This window comes from Cibotium barometz, chromosome 50 (genome assembly GCF_041138505.1).
Source record: "Cibotium barometz isolate CiBa-2024 chromosome 50, ASM4113850v1, whole genome shotgun sequence".
Lineage (NCBI taxonomy): Eukaryota > Viridiplantae > Streptophyta > Polypodiopsida > Cyatheales > Cibotiaceae > Cibotium > Cibotium barometz.
The window spans coordinates 28,772,030-28,786,938 of record NC_141095.1 but is presented as its reverse complement, the minus strand read 5'-3'; the positions used below and the strand labels follow the sequence as shown (position 1 = coordinate 28,786,938).

General features: G+C 39.1%; 1 protein-coding gene across 1 annotated transcript; it reads left to right on the top strand.

The window, feature by feature from the left end:
• The first annotated feature begins 12,565 nt into the window (after positions 1 to 12,565).
• LOC147610006 (uncharacterized) lies at positions 12,566 to 14,472 on the top strand. Its single transcript, XM_086787240.1, has 4 exons — positions 12,566 to 12,892; positions 12,985 to 13,284; positions 13,384 to 13,531; positions 14,168 to 14,472. The coding sequence occupies exons 1-4, from the start codon at positions 12,566 to 12,568 to the stop codon at positions 14,470 to 14,472; spliced, it is 1,080 nt and encodes a 359-aa protein (XP_086643366.1).
• Positions 14,473 to 14,909: the final 437 nt, after the last annotated feature.

The following is a 14,909-nucleotide window of genomic DNA, read 5'->3' as shown; positions in this document are numbered from 1 at the left end:
TCCCAAAGGAAATAAACCCACATTGTCCTATTGTAATTGTCGACTAACAGCATAAAGTAAGAAGATCCCCCTAATGCAGTAGTAGACATTTTACCACAAAGATTAGCATGTACCAGCTCTAGAGGACTCTTCGCCTGATTGTTTCTTTCCTGTGGAAATGCCTTGCGTTGTTGCTTGCCCATCATACAAGCTTCTCACATGGTTCATGCAATTTTCAAAATGCAGGCAAATTAGCTACCATACCCTTTTTTTGCATCAACAAATCCAATGTGACCAAATTGCTCGTGCCAAAGTTTGCTTGTGCTCTTATTAGCAGACACACTGTAAGGGCACTTAGCTCGTAGAGATTGTTGCGCCTTACTCCTTTGCCAACTACCTTGCCAACAACATCTAGAATTTCTACTTCAAGTTTCTTGAAGCGTACTTCAAGCCCACGATCCGTCATCGCCGCAACTAATAGTAGATTTCTCTTTATCTGGGGTACATAGAGTACATTTGACAGCTTCTTATCTTCACCTATAGCTGCCACAAAAGATATTGTTCCAGACCCTTCGGCTAGACATTTAGCATTATTCCGAGCAATAACATTGATGGGTTCCTATGGAGGCTTCCAGGAACTATACTAGCCCTTCTTACTGGTCATGTGTCGGGATGCTCTACTATCCAAAATCCATGAATCATTAACTGGAGCCTGAGTAGATGAACATACCTCTTCAATGGCGACCCAAAGTTCAAGCTCAGTGTCTTGACATTGTTGACTAACTCCTTTCCCTTCCATAAAGACTTTAAGGTGCTATTCTTCTCTCGTCAGCCTGCTTCTTTCTGTAGTCTTTGACAGAGTGACCCTTCTTCTCATAGTGATAACAACTCCCTTGAAACTTCTTCTTCTTTGGCTTCTTGTTCTTCTCATCAGAAGATGTCGTGCCTTTGCCTTTAGCATTGGCTGAAAATGCAGCATCACTACCATCATGGGTCTTTAGCCACATCTCCTCCTCAAGTAGCATAGCACTAAATTTTTTAAAATGATAAAGATGGTACTCTAACCTGAGTACCATCATGGGTCTTCAGCCACATCTCCTCCTCCTCAAGTAGGATAGCACTAAATTTTTGAAATGATAAAGATGGTACTCTAACCTGAGTATTTAGTAATGTAGCCAAGCCGTCATACTTCTGTGGAAGAATTTGGATGCACCTCCAGGCCAACTCCTCACACTAGTGTGTGTAATCCCTACAACAACCATTTGATCTCGTAGAGTTTTGATCAGCGGATATAAATGCTTCAATAGCTTCTCCTTCAACAAACTTTTTAGCAACAAGCTGATTCTCCAGGTTCAAAATCTTTGTCTGATTGCGAGTCTCATACTTATTTCTTAGTATGATCCAAGTCTTTGTAGCCTTGGCAGTATGTTGAATTAGAGTGAGAACAGAATCACTTACGCTGGTGAAGATGGTATAAAGTGCGTCAGCATTGTGCCTTCTCCATGCCCGAAGAAGTGTAGCATTTGGTAGAAGCATGTTTGTAGGGTTGTTAGGGTCGTGACTTCCCACTGGTTCTGCATCCATTCCCAGAACAGTTTCTAGGAGCTCATATGAGTCTAGAATGGCATTAATTTTAATTTCCAAAGAGTAAAGTTTGTTCTATCAAGCTTGCCTTCCATGAAGGTAGGTGGATGAATGCACAAGACTAGTGTAGCAGAGCAGCACCAACAACAAAAGAGGTAGAAGCCATCACTCCTAGGGTTCTATGCAAAGAAAGACTAAACTTTATGCACTATACACGATAAGAGCACCTAAGCTCTGATACCATATAAGAATATGGCACAACAAAAAGAGATAGAAAGACAAAGCACAATAGACAATGTAATAGATACACAATGGAGAGAATTTAAAATTCTGATTATACCAAAGAGGTACAAGTGATGGTGCTGTCCACCCGTGCACTCTCAAGTAGAGCTTAGATGGGAATCTAGACAAACTCTGGATGGATTATGTACGAGGTGTAGAAGAGGGTGAATACCCACAAGCATTGGATACCTTAGCTCATGGCAACCATGTCCATATATAGTACTATAGGCGGTGTGGTAGACACGTATACAACTAGGGTGGTTACACTACATAGATACTCACAAGCATTGGATACCTTAGCTCATGGCAACCATGTCCATATATAGTACTATAGGCGGTGTGGTAGACACGTATACAACTAGGGTGGTTACACTACATAGATACGGTCACCGCTTGCATATCAAGAACATGGCCCACCGACCACTGCCTACTAATGATGGACCTAGTATCTGAGGGAATATTCCTCATACCGTCACCTTGGGGACTCTCGCCCCCGAACCCCCGCCAAGGGAGCTGCTAGCCCCCTGGGACCCAGCCGAGGCGATGCATCGGACCCCACCTAACACTCGTACCCCTAACCATATCCTAACCATCATCAATGGTCATAATAATGACCCCATCAGTGTGTAAGGCAGGGTTCCCACTAAAGACATATGCACCATGGCTACTCCTTATAATGGGGGCCTAAAAAATATCCTTTATACTTCAAAGTGAGATACATGCTGAGAGGCGGGCATTGAGTGTATACTAACAGTTTCAAGATTGTTTTATAGATGATTTACCTCCTACCTTACCTCTTTCACATCCTGAAGACCATACTATAAAGATTATTATGGGTAGCCAACCACCTCTTAGAGCTCCTTATCGGAACTCCAAATTAGAGAATTATTAGACAAGAAACTTATTCAACCTAGTAATTCTCCTTTTGGTGCACCTGTTCTTCTTGTTGATGAAAAGAAAAATAAGATTTATTGCATGTGTATTGATTAGAGAGCTCTCAATAAGGTCACAGTTAAGAATAGATATCCCATCCCTCGTGTTGATGATTTGCTAGACAAGCTTAAAGGTGCATCTATCTTTAGTAAAATTGATTTAAAATAAAAATATCATCAAATTTTAATGACCAATGTTGACATTTATAATTTAACTATTTTTCGTACTCAAACTGGTCATATTATAAATTTTTGGTTATGCCTTTCGGTCTAACTAATGCACCTGCTACTTTTACACGCATGATGAATCATGTATTTCTTAACCATCAGAATTGCGTCATTGTTTTCTTTGATGATTTGCTTGTCTTTAGTAAGAATCATGCAAAACATGAAGATCATCTTGCATTAGTGTTTAATCTTCTTAAAGAAAATCAACTTTATGCTAATCCAAACAAAAGTCTCTTTTTCCAAGATGAAGTTGAGCACTTAGGCCACATTGTTTCAGGTGAAGGTATCAAAGTTGATCCAAAAAAGGTAAAAGTAATTAAGACTTTGCCTACACCAACACGTGTTAAAGAAGCTAGATATTTTCTTGGTTTTGGCTCGTTTTTATAGAAAGTTTATTCATAATTTCTCATTGATAGCACTTCCTTTGACAATATTGCTTAAGAAAGGTCTAGTTTTTTGATGGGGTGAAAGCCAACAAAAATCATTTGATAGACTAAAATATTTGTTGACTCGTGCCCCTATCCTCCAACTTCTAGACTTTACTCAATCATTCTTCTTAGTAGTCACTGATGCTAGTGGCTCAGGAATTGGTGCAGTCCTTCTCCTCATGCAAGATGGATAGCCTTTGGCTTATGAGAGTAGAAAATTGAAACCTTCTGAACTTTCATATAGTACATACGACAAGGAATTATTAGCACTTGTCCATGCCTTATGCATGTGGAAATATTATCTTATGGGTTCTGAGTTTATGATTAAGACCAACCAACAAAGTATTAAATATCTTCTTAATCAACCTCTTATCTCAGACCGCCATATCAAATGGGCATCTTTTATTCAGATTTTCATCCTCTTATCCTATATTAACCTGGTAAAGAGAATGTAGTGGTTGATGCACTTAGTTGATGACCTTCTACTTCTAACATTTTAGTGCTTAACATTCATTCTTTGCATGATATATGTGATTCATATGTTATAGATCCTGATTTTTCTGATGTTTGGCACAAGTTAGAAACTAATAATTGGTTGCCTCTTCATGATTATGCATATAATGATGGTTTCATTTTCCTTCAAAAGTGTTTATGCATTACACTTCCTTATAGATCTTTTATTCTTAAAGAGATGCAATGTCCCCCATATGTTGGGCATCGTGGAATTCTCACTACTCTTTGCACCATGATGTTTCTTCTTTTGTATCTAAATGTGTGATATGTCAATGAGTTAAAAGACACCAAGGAAAACAATATGGGCTACTCATGCCTTTGCCTATTTGTGTTGCAGCACCATGGGAAGAAATTTATATGGACTTAATAACTGGTTTACCTACCACATCTTCTCGAAATGATATGATATAGACAAGTGTGGATAGGTTTAGTAAGCAAGCTTATTTCACTGCGTGTTAAAACATTGACTGCTTCACATGTTGCACAATTGTTTACACAATTGTTTATCAAAACTATCTTTACAAATCATGGCTTACCTAAAGTCATTATTTCAGATAGTGATTCTCGATTTTGTAATCATTTTTGGATGGCATTATTTTCAAGCTTAGGCACAAATATTGATTTTAGTTCTGCACATCATCCAGAAAGTAATAGACAAAATGAGGCCACGAACAGCACTATTTTAGATCTTTTGAGGTCTTACACTATCTCATCTCCTGCAAATTGGGATCAGTATTTGCATCTTTGTAATTTGCATATAATAACACACCTCATTCAACCATTGGTGGCAAAGCTCCTTTTGAGATTGTCTATGGTAAGAACTTCTAACTCCAATTACTAGACTCATGAAGTTCCAGTAGCCAATGATTTTGCCATGACTCATAACCGAATTTTGGCCGAAGTTAATGAGTCTAGATTCTTAAGACTCAACAAGATTACACTAAATAGGCTAACAAGCATAGAAGACCAAATACTTTAAAGGAAAATGATTTAGTTTCGCTTCGCATAGAAAAGTGCAAACTAAAGTCTAGCTATTAAATTATCTCCACGATTTTAAGGGCCTTTTAGAATAACTGCTAAGATCAATGACAATGCTTATCGTTTGTCCCTTCTTGACCATTGGAATATTCATAATTCCTTTCACATTAGTCTTCTTCTTAGACCCTTTAAAGGTACACCACTTCTACCCCTATTTATGATGACCCACCTCTCTTAGAGGCTGATACATAAATTTTAGTCCCAGAAGCAATTCTTGATCGTGAGCAAACTTCAACTCACAATGGCAATGTTTATGTCAGCTATTTGGTTTAAGTACAAGAATCATCTTGTAGAAAAATCTCGGTGGATTCTAGACCATGACCTTGCTACACACTTTGCCCCTATCAGCTCCTTTCACAGACAGCTATAGTGAATTTTACACTTGGTATTGAGACTGTTGGAAGGTTGGCGATTTCGAGCTTGTGATCTATGCCTAGAAGGTGCCTTGGATTATCCCATAAGTGGAAGCATGGGAAATTGAAGAGCCATATATAGACTAGAGTGGCACCTTGTCATCATAATCAGCTCCTCCGGTCGCTGTTTTGGGAGGCAGCTCACCGGGAGATGGGAGCCCGGTGGAGGGATGCTGCAGTGCCCGTTGGGGGTGTTCGTGGACCTCGATGGTGATGCGTCTCCTACGTGCGTTAGTCTGTTGTGCATTTTGACATGGTATCAAAGCCCAGGCGTGTGTGGTCCTGGGTGGCTCAAGCATGTGTGGTCCTAGGTGATCCCCTCGCACCTCGGTGGCTTGCGGAGCTCGAATCGAGGGAGGGTGTTGGAAGGTTGGCGATTTCGAGCTTGTGATCTATGGATAGAAGGTGCCTTGGATTACCCCATAAGTTATGGGAAGTTGAAGAGCAATATATCGGCTAGAGTAGCACCTTGTCATAATCATCTCCTCCGGCTGGTGTTTTGGGAGGCAACTCACTGGGAGATGGATGCTGCAGTGCCCATGGGGGTGTTCGTGGAGCTCAATGGTGATGCGTCTCCTACGTGCGTTAGTCTTTCGCTGCGCATTCTGACATGGTATCAGAGCCCATGCGTGTGTGGTCCTGGGGGCGACCCCCTCGCGCCTCGATGGCTTACGGAGCTCAAATCGGGGGAGGGTGTTGGAAGGTTGGCGATTTCAAGCTTGTGATCTATGGCTAGAAGGTACCTTGGATTATCCCATAAGTGGAAGCATGGGAAGTTGAAGAGCCATATATAGGCTAGAGTGGCACCTTGTCATAGTCATCTCCTTCGGCCGATGTTTTTGGAGGCAGCTCACTGTGGGAGGTGGGAGCCCAGTGGAGGGATGCTGCCCGTTGGGGGTGTTCGTGGACCTTGATGGTGATGCGTCTCCTACGTGCGTTAGTCTTTCGCTGCGCATTCTGACATGGTATCAGAGCCCGGGCGTGTGTGGTCCTGGGTGGCTCAGGCATGTGTGGTCCTAGTAGGCGATCCCCTCACGCCTCAGTGGCTTGCGGAGCTTGAATCCAGGGAGGGTGTTGGAAGGTTGGCGACTTCGAGCTTGTGGTCTATGGCTAGAAGGTGCCTTGTATTATCCCATAAGTGGAAGCATGGGAAGTTGTAGAGCCATATATAGGCTAGAGTGGCACCTTGTCATAATCATCTCCTCCGGCCGGTGTTTTGGGAGGCATCTCACTGGGAGATGGGAGCCCGGTGGAGGGATGTTGCAGTGCCCGTTGGGGGTGTTCGTGGAGCTCGATGGTGATGCATCTCCTACGTGCGTTAGTCTTTCGCTGTGCATTCTAACAAAGACCGGTGTAATCGTGTGAAGGTCATCGATTTGAGGTATCACACGACTGGCAGTTCATTTGATATTGATATGTGTGAAGGTCACCAATTTGAGGAATCACACGATTCTCAGTTTCTTTTGGTATTTGGCATTGGTATGTATGAAGGTAACTGATTTGAGGTATCACACATGGTTTTTTTTTTCCATGCAAAGGTCACCGAATTGAGGTATTGTACGAGGTTTTGATATTATGGATTTTTGTGATGGATATTTTGAACTTCATATTTACTTTCATGCAAAGATCATTGAATTGAGGTATTGCACGTAGTTGTTTAAATATGTAAAGATACCGACTTTGAGGTATTGCATGTTTAGCAATTGAGGACAATTGCTTTTCACCAGGGAGGAATGTTGGAATTATTCACATTATTTAGAATTTATGGATTTATTTGATGGATATTTATTTTATGTTCAAGCTAGACTGATCACCTCTAACTTGTCACATATTTTGAGCTTATATTGTGAATGTTAAAGCAGTTCAATGGTAGGGTTAGTGTGCGGGATGTGCATGGATCCACATTAGTGTGCAAAATTTTGATATATATTAGTTCTATTTTATGAGTGAACCTTAGAGTGTTCACACTTTTGTATTTAGGCTTATACAAGCCCAAAGTGGAGATCCATATTTTTGGCTACATGTATTTTTGGCTCTTGCTTTTTGTACAAGGAAATATGTTTAAATACACCATGAACAGGACGTGAGCCACTCTCATAGTGGTGGGGGAGATTTAACCCATTCTTGTGTCGCATTGCGTAATTTTATTCTATTTTAAGCTTGTATATTTCTTTCAAGTTGAATTTTAATAGAGGGCCCACAACTGTGAGCTTCCAATAATGCGGGATAATTTATGAGAGGCATAACCTTAGGAGAAATATATGCAAGGGTAAAATTTGTAATCACAAAGCAGTAAACTCTCAAAAGGATTAATCCAAATAGGTGGAAGAAACTCATGGGGAATCAGGTAGATGAGAGATCTTGTCAGTGAGAGAATGTGGGAGCCTCTCATTAGTGATTTAAGCAAGATTAGGGTCACCTAATAAGATGTACTCAAAGCCTATATAATGAGGCTTACATTCTTGAATAAACCACTCTCACATTTTATATCATTATGTTGGGCTTTTTAATAATTACTTTCCTTATTGCTAATCACTTAATCATGTGCATGATTAGACTTAATCCACCATGCTAATGCTTATCTTTGATACAACGTGAACTTCAACATGGCGGCCCCCACGATTCACACACAACGCTTTGCATGCTTTTGTGGAGCATGCATGGATTGAGATTGGTTATATTGTGCCTCGAGAGGATGACAGATGCTGCATGGATGCAAACATTGCTCTATCCCAAGCATCCTCCACATCGCGAGTGTTGTTCGATGAGCACATTCATTGCCAACTATGATGAGCTGATAGATTTGCTATAGGAGAGTGATGTATTTGCCGTTATTGTTGCCGATGAGGGAAATAGCAAGGGAGTAGACTAATATCTCATGAGTTGCACTAGGCTAAATTGCATCCTTGACCAGGATACGATGGCAGCCTGCCAGTTCTACCAGCAAATTGGACATCGTCATCAAGAGAGTCTTAAGTTGTTGCAAAACAGTGGCAATGGAAGTTAGAGGCATTTCAACACTCTCACTCCTTGCTATTAAGCTCACTCTTGATCGAGTAAAAAGTCAAAAACATGGATCTCGCCTGTGTTTTTGGCTTCGAGTGGATGACCATGAGAGCATTCTAGAGCATTTGAGAGCTAGATATGGTGTTGATGACTATATCTTTATCTTGATATGTAGTCTACTTTCATCTTAGTACCTTTTTTTCATTTCATGGTTGTACTTTTAGAGGTATTTCATATTTCCTCATGTTGAAATATTCTTCTACCTCGATGATGTCTTTGTACTTTATCGATCATGGTTTTATCTAAGTGTCTCTTTTATTTTGTATACAATTTCATATTATTTCAATTGCACATGGGGTGCTACTTGACTTTGCAAACATCGTCTCATGGATACCAAACATGCTTGCAAAGTTTGGTCCCATCGGATGATGTTTGGGTACGATGGCATGGGGAAGAGGGGGATTTTCCATGGCCTCTCCAGCACTAAGGGACTTGAAAAATGCACACGGGGTGCTACTTGACTTTGTGAACATTTTTCAATGGTGAGCAAACTTTGCGAGCATGTTGGGAGAGTCCCCCCCCCCCACATGCTCGCAAAGTTTGGTCACTATCAGACGATATTTGGGTACGATGGCATGGGGAAGAGAAGGATTTTCTATGGTGTCTCGAGCACTAAGAGACTTGAAAAATACAAAAAGATAGGGTGCTACTTGACTTTGCAAACATCGTTTGATGGTGAAAAATATTGCAAGCATATGGGGGGGTCCCCCCTCACATGCTCGCAAAGTTTGGTCACCATCGGACAATTTTTGGGTACGATGTCATGGGGAAGAGCGAGATTTTCCATAGCCTCTCGAGCATGAAGAGAATTGAAAATTGCACAACACAAGGCGCTACTTGATATACCAAACATCTTCCGATGGTGACTAAACTTTGCAAGCATGTTGGGGGGTTGTTGCAAGATCAGGGTGTCCAGTTTTGTCCAGTTTATGCTGGACTGGGACAATGATTGGAGAGAAAGTTTGGGAGGGCAAGGTACTTCAAATGAGATCAAGCAACTAATGGAAATACACATGCACTTAAATTAATCTAATATAACTTAAATTAATATAAATTAGTCTAATTAATCAAAATTAATTAAAAATAATATTTCTATACTTAAATTGATCCAAATTTTTTTCCATAGATGCACCATAACAAGTACACTAGTTCCTATAGTTTTTAGATGATTTACATCAAAAATGTAATTTTACTAATTAGATTATTAATATTTACAGGCCTTCTGACAGCTTGGAAGAATTTTGGAAATGAGATCATTAAAAATCTAACCATTGGATTTGCAATTTTAACTAACCACCACATTCGACTAGTGCCTCACTACCTACCACTCTTTTGCTCTACAAGATTGAGCTTTTTAAGTGGTCGTTATTGTGGGTACGAAAATTGGCATATATTACAACACTTTAAAGACCTTGAAATATTTAAAGAAAATAGACAAATAGCTTGAAATTTTCTCAAAAAATCAAGTTAAGCTCTAAAATATGTGAAAATCTAAGGTCCAAAGTGGGAATCTCATATGAGTTTATATGTAAAAGATATTAGCATTTTATGGGATCAGTCCAAATTTGGGACAGGGTGTATACATTGACTTTGTACCTAAGGAAATAAGGACTTTAGCTATCTAATACTTAATCATATCATGCAACTATATTCCCAACTTTTCATGTGATGTTCCAACAAAATAACTTGAAAGGAAACTCCTTTGTTAGCTAGGAGAGATTGGCCACTAAAGGTAAACAAATGCCTGTTTTTTAACTGTTTACAGGGTGCCTGAGTGGACAAAACTGGGCCCCCTGATCCTGCAACCACCCTGGGGGGGGATACGAACATGTGGGGGGTTCTTCCCCGCATGCTTTGCCCCCCACATGCTCTAAACGTTTGGTCACCATCCAATGATCTTTAGGTACGATGGCATGAGAAAAGCAAGATTTTCCATAGCTTCACAAGCACTAAGAGCCCCCCCACAAGCTCGTCGCAAAGTTTGATCACCATCGGATAATGTTTGGGTATGATGGCATCTTAACTAAAATGAAAGGTTAACATATTTTTGCTATAAAAAATCTTGCTACCTAAATTAATCAATAAGAATAAAATACCTAAATTTGCATTGTGGGTCATCTTTAGACCTAAAAATTAAAATAAAAATTTTGCTAATTAGCACTATCCCCAACACAAAAAAGCATAGCACATTTTCATGCTTCCTCCCTTAAATGATTTTAAATACTTAAATATTTGAACCTTCTTGGTTTTATTTTATTACATTGATGAAAATAATAAAAATACCTTAGTTTTTAAAATGAATAATAAAACTATTAAATTATTTAAACTTACTTTTACGATACATAGTAAAGTATTTAAATCTTATAGCAAATATTTAAATAAGCTTAAAATTTTAATTATTTAAAAGATATTAGATTTATTTCATAAAATTTATGAAATTGATAAAATGTATTTGAGTTTAAATACTTGAGCATTTTATTCTTATCTATTTCATTAGATTATTAAAATAAATAAAATGTAATTGAGCTTAAATCTTGCCTATTTTATTAGCTAATGAAATCAACGGGATTTCATGAGATGAATGAAATACACAATGAATAGAAAAACAAGATTCAATGAAATGAAATAGGATTAAAGTAAATAAATATTAAAAATGTTTAAGCTCGATGAATAAATTATACTTAAAAAAACTTAAGTAATTATTATAGTATCATAATTTCATGGTTGGTAAAATCTACAAGATTTTATTTATCGAGAAAAAGTATGTGACTCTTTCATTTAAGGTAGATACTAGGGACTAGAGTTAGTTACTTGAAAGCTATGCATGAACACCCTTGATAAGAGTTGCATCCCTTCTAGAATTAAATGTTGATCCCTCATATACCTTTTTTAATGTTTTCATCAAATTCTTAAGACTATGGGTATTTTGTAGATAGAAAATTATCATAATGTGATAGTCAAAGGAATCAAATTTCTCACTAGAATATATCACTATCATACATAGCGCACATGAAATCATTACAATGCTAAATAAATTTGATGTTACATTTATAGATGGAAGGGTTATGGTGCGGACATATATTTATAGATGGAAGGGTTATGGTGCGGACATATATCTATATTTAACAATCTGAGTCTACCCACTCCAATAGTGGAAAAATGATATGGATTCAAGTATACCCACTCCCATAATGGAAAGTGATGGCTTTAAATTTCCTTGCACACTCTGGTGGTTTTTTTAGAAAAAATCCCAACTTATTAAGTATTGGAGGGATGAGCCTTAAGTGCATCCTCTTTTTTAAAGACTAAAGGCCTTTTGTCACAGATTAAGTAAACTTGGCCAAACGCATTTTAAAGCAATTTGGCCATGGAGTTTCTAACTATGCCAAAAGTACGACAATTTCATTTAATGTTGTTGGCTAATCATTAAAGTTGGGTGTAGGAAGATGGCCTAAGGTAACCTCAAGGAGTTAGTCTCAAAGAGCAATAGAATTTCATTAACTTGTATTCATGAATACACTTGGATAGTAGAATGTAGTATATGATTAAATCTACAAGATTTTATTTATCAAGAAAAAGTATCGTGGAGTCTTTCATTTAAGGTACCTGAGTCTTTCATTTAAGGTAGATACCGAAGAATCCACTAGTAGAGACTAGAGGTGGTTAGTTGAAAGCTATCCATGAACACACTTGATTACCTCAATGACATGGTGTCCTCATTGTTCATTACCTCCTTGTGTACTCATTGATCATCATGTATCTCATCAATTTCTTAAAGTTATATAGTTTTCTAATGTAATAATGAATACACACACGATTTCATTAAATTGTATTAATGAACACACTTGATAGTAGAATGTTGTCGGCCTCATGCATTTGTTAGCATCAATTTGTATTAATAAACACTCAACGCCCTTGGAAGTTGGTAGTAGAATGTTGTAGGTTTCACATTGGGACCCTTAGTGTTAAACCTTGTCATGTATGTCAAAGATCACGTGGAACGGTATTCTATAAATGCATAGCGCGCTCGCTCTCTCTCTTAGACGCCCGAGCTCTTTCTCTCTCTCTCTCTCTCTCTCTCTCTCTCTCTTAGCGTGGTAAGATGGTGGGCTACGGCCATGCAGCGATTGCCGTGCTTGCACTGCTGCTTACGCTCAAGTTTTGCCTACGATTCCTGGGACGCAACAACCGCCTGCACATGCCGTCTCTCTCCGGCAAGCACGTTGTGATCACAGGGGGCTCCAGCGGCATCGGCCTCGCCATCGCCATGAGGTGCGCCTCCGAGGGGGCTTTCCTCACCCTCATCGCCCGCACACCCTCCAAGCTGGCCGCCGCCCATCGCCTCCTCACGTCCACACTTGCCCGCCAGCCCGATTCCATCCTCCTCAAGGTTCCCTCCTATATCTGCTCGCTAATCAATCTATGTCGCTAATCAGTTTTTTTTTTTTGGCAGCTTATAATTCATGATTAATCACCCGATAGTTCATTACTACTGGCCTATTTTGAGTGTTGATGGTGCAGGCTGTAGATGTTACTGATGCAGAGGCCATAGCCATGGCCATTAAGGAGAGCTTCCAATGGCGGCCTATAGACATCTTGATGTGCTGTGCTGGGGTGGGTGTGGGAGGGCGTGTGGACGAAGTCAAGGCGACTGAATTAGAATTCGTGACAAAAACCAACGTGCTGGGCTGTGTGTTTCCCATACATGCTGCCCTCCCACTAATGAAGCCCAGGAGCATGAGAAGCCCCTCCTCCATCGTCATTATGAGCTCCCTGTCGGGATTGGTAAGCACTCATTTGCGAGAGATAATCAGCAGCTTGGTAAACTTTGATTAGCGACATAATAAGCTAGCGAGAGTTGGACTACCGCAGAAAGAAATGACAGCAGCTGTGTTTGCTTTGAAAACTACTTGTTTGCAGGTACTTCTTTATGGCGGAAACATGTATACAGCTACCAAGTATGCTCTTAAAGGCCTTGCTGAATTATTAAGATTTGAGTTGATGCCATGGAACATCCGTGTCAACTTAGTTTGCCCGGGATTCACAGAGACGCCATTGCTCGATCTAGGTACGATGATGAGCTCATCTGCTAATATCTTTTTTTTAGTTGTTATGAACCCTCACAAAGCGCCAATGAGGTGATAGCCCAAAGTGGTGAAAGGTGTTTTGAACCACAAGGTCCTAGGTTCAAAAGAAAAAACCCACGTCCTCAGTATCGCCTATACGGGCGGATAAAAAGCACCAGCACCGACGACAATGAAAAACGATAACTATGGGAGGACCTTGGGCCTAAGATAAGTCAGAGAAAAAAAAAACCCTTACAAAGCATCATTACTTATTAATCTCTTTCTTTTAAGTGTTAAGAGCCCTTCAATTTATTTATTTTCAATTTTTAAAATTCCTTAAAAGTACTCTAGCCCAGGTGGTAATGCCATTTTCACACGCTAGAGTATTGACATGCAGGTGTTGGGCTCAAACCTGGCATTTAAAACAGTAATTAACTCTTATATTTTAAACAAAGGGAAAAAGCCTCAATTCGAACTTTGTGGATGGAAATGTACTTTTGAATTGTGAATCTTACCAAAGAATCCCTAGGCTTAATTACTTTATTTTCATTTTAGAAAACATCTTTCTTGGTTCAAAAGAAACTTAAAATGCCTGATAAGTTCATACATTTTTCTTTGTTTTTTGTTGGCTTCTTTAGTTGATAATACTGCCAAGGATCTTAGAGAAACTATGAGCAAGTTATGTTTATACAATCGAGAGAGTGCAGAATCTCCAAAGGAGGTAGCTAGGAGGACCATAGAAGGAGTAAAGAGGGGTGACTTCTTGATCAGTACCACTCATGGAGGTTTCCTTCTTGGTAGCCTTGCAAGAGGCTTCGTACCTGCTGACTCTATCACTACATTCCTAATAGAGCTAGTACTAATGATCCCCATGAGATTAACTAGCTTTATTTGGCTCCTTAAATCCAAACGACTCTTATGTAAACAACAAGACAATAATTAATTACAATGGTTGTAGAACAAATAATGTATGTCATTAATTTTGTAATTAGAGAATCAACAAACTTATTTAATGTGATCATGAATTGATTTTACATTGCAAATCAAAATTTCTAAAAGTGAAGGATGTGCATCCGCCGTTTTACTAGCTCTACTTAATCCTCTATCATAATGATGGTTCTATTGAAGAAAAGCACCAACTCGTAATTAGACAATGGTAAACTATAAGGTTCTTATCTTGAGACAAGTTCTCTAAGTTTAAGTTTCTCAATAGGTTTGTATCATACTTGTTATGCAAAGCATTAAAAATTTCAAAAGCAAGGGTAATATGTCATACCATGGTTTACAGAATATTTGAAATATTGTTGATGAAAGTGTGAAATGCATCTATTTGCCTACATCTCCAAGTCTCTAAAGGAGAAAGGTCAATCGGTGCTATAA

Excerpts from the sequence above, each read along its gene's own strand:
- LOC147610006 (XM_086787240.1), top strand. The coding sequence starts at position 12,566 with ATGGTGGGCTACGGCCATGCAGCGATTGCCGTGCTTGCACTGCTGCTT. Across the intron at positions 12,893-12,984 it reads CGCTAATCAATCTATGTCGC|GCTGTAGATGTTACTGATGC; the intron begins TAATCAGTTTTT and ends TTGATGGTGCAG. Across the intron at positions 13,532-14,167 it reads GACGCCATTGCTCGATCTAG|TTGATAATACTGCCAAGGAT; the intron begins GTACGATGATGA and ends TGGCTTCTTTAG.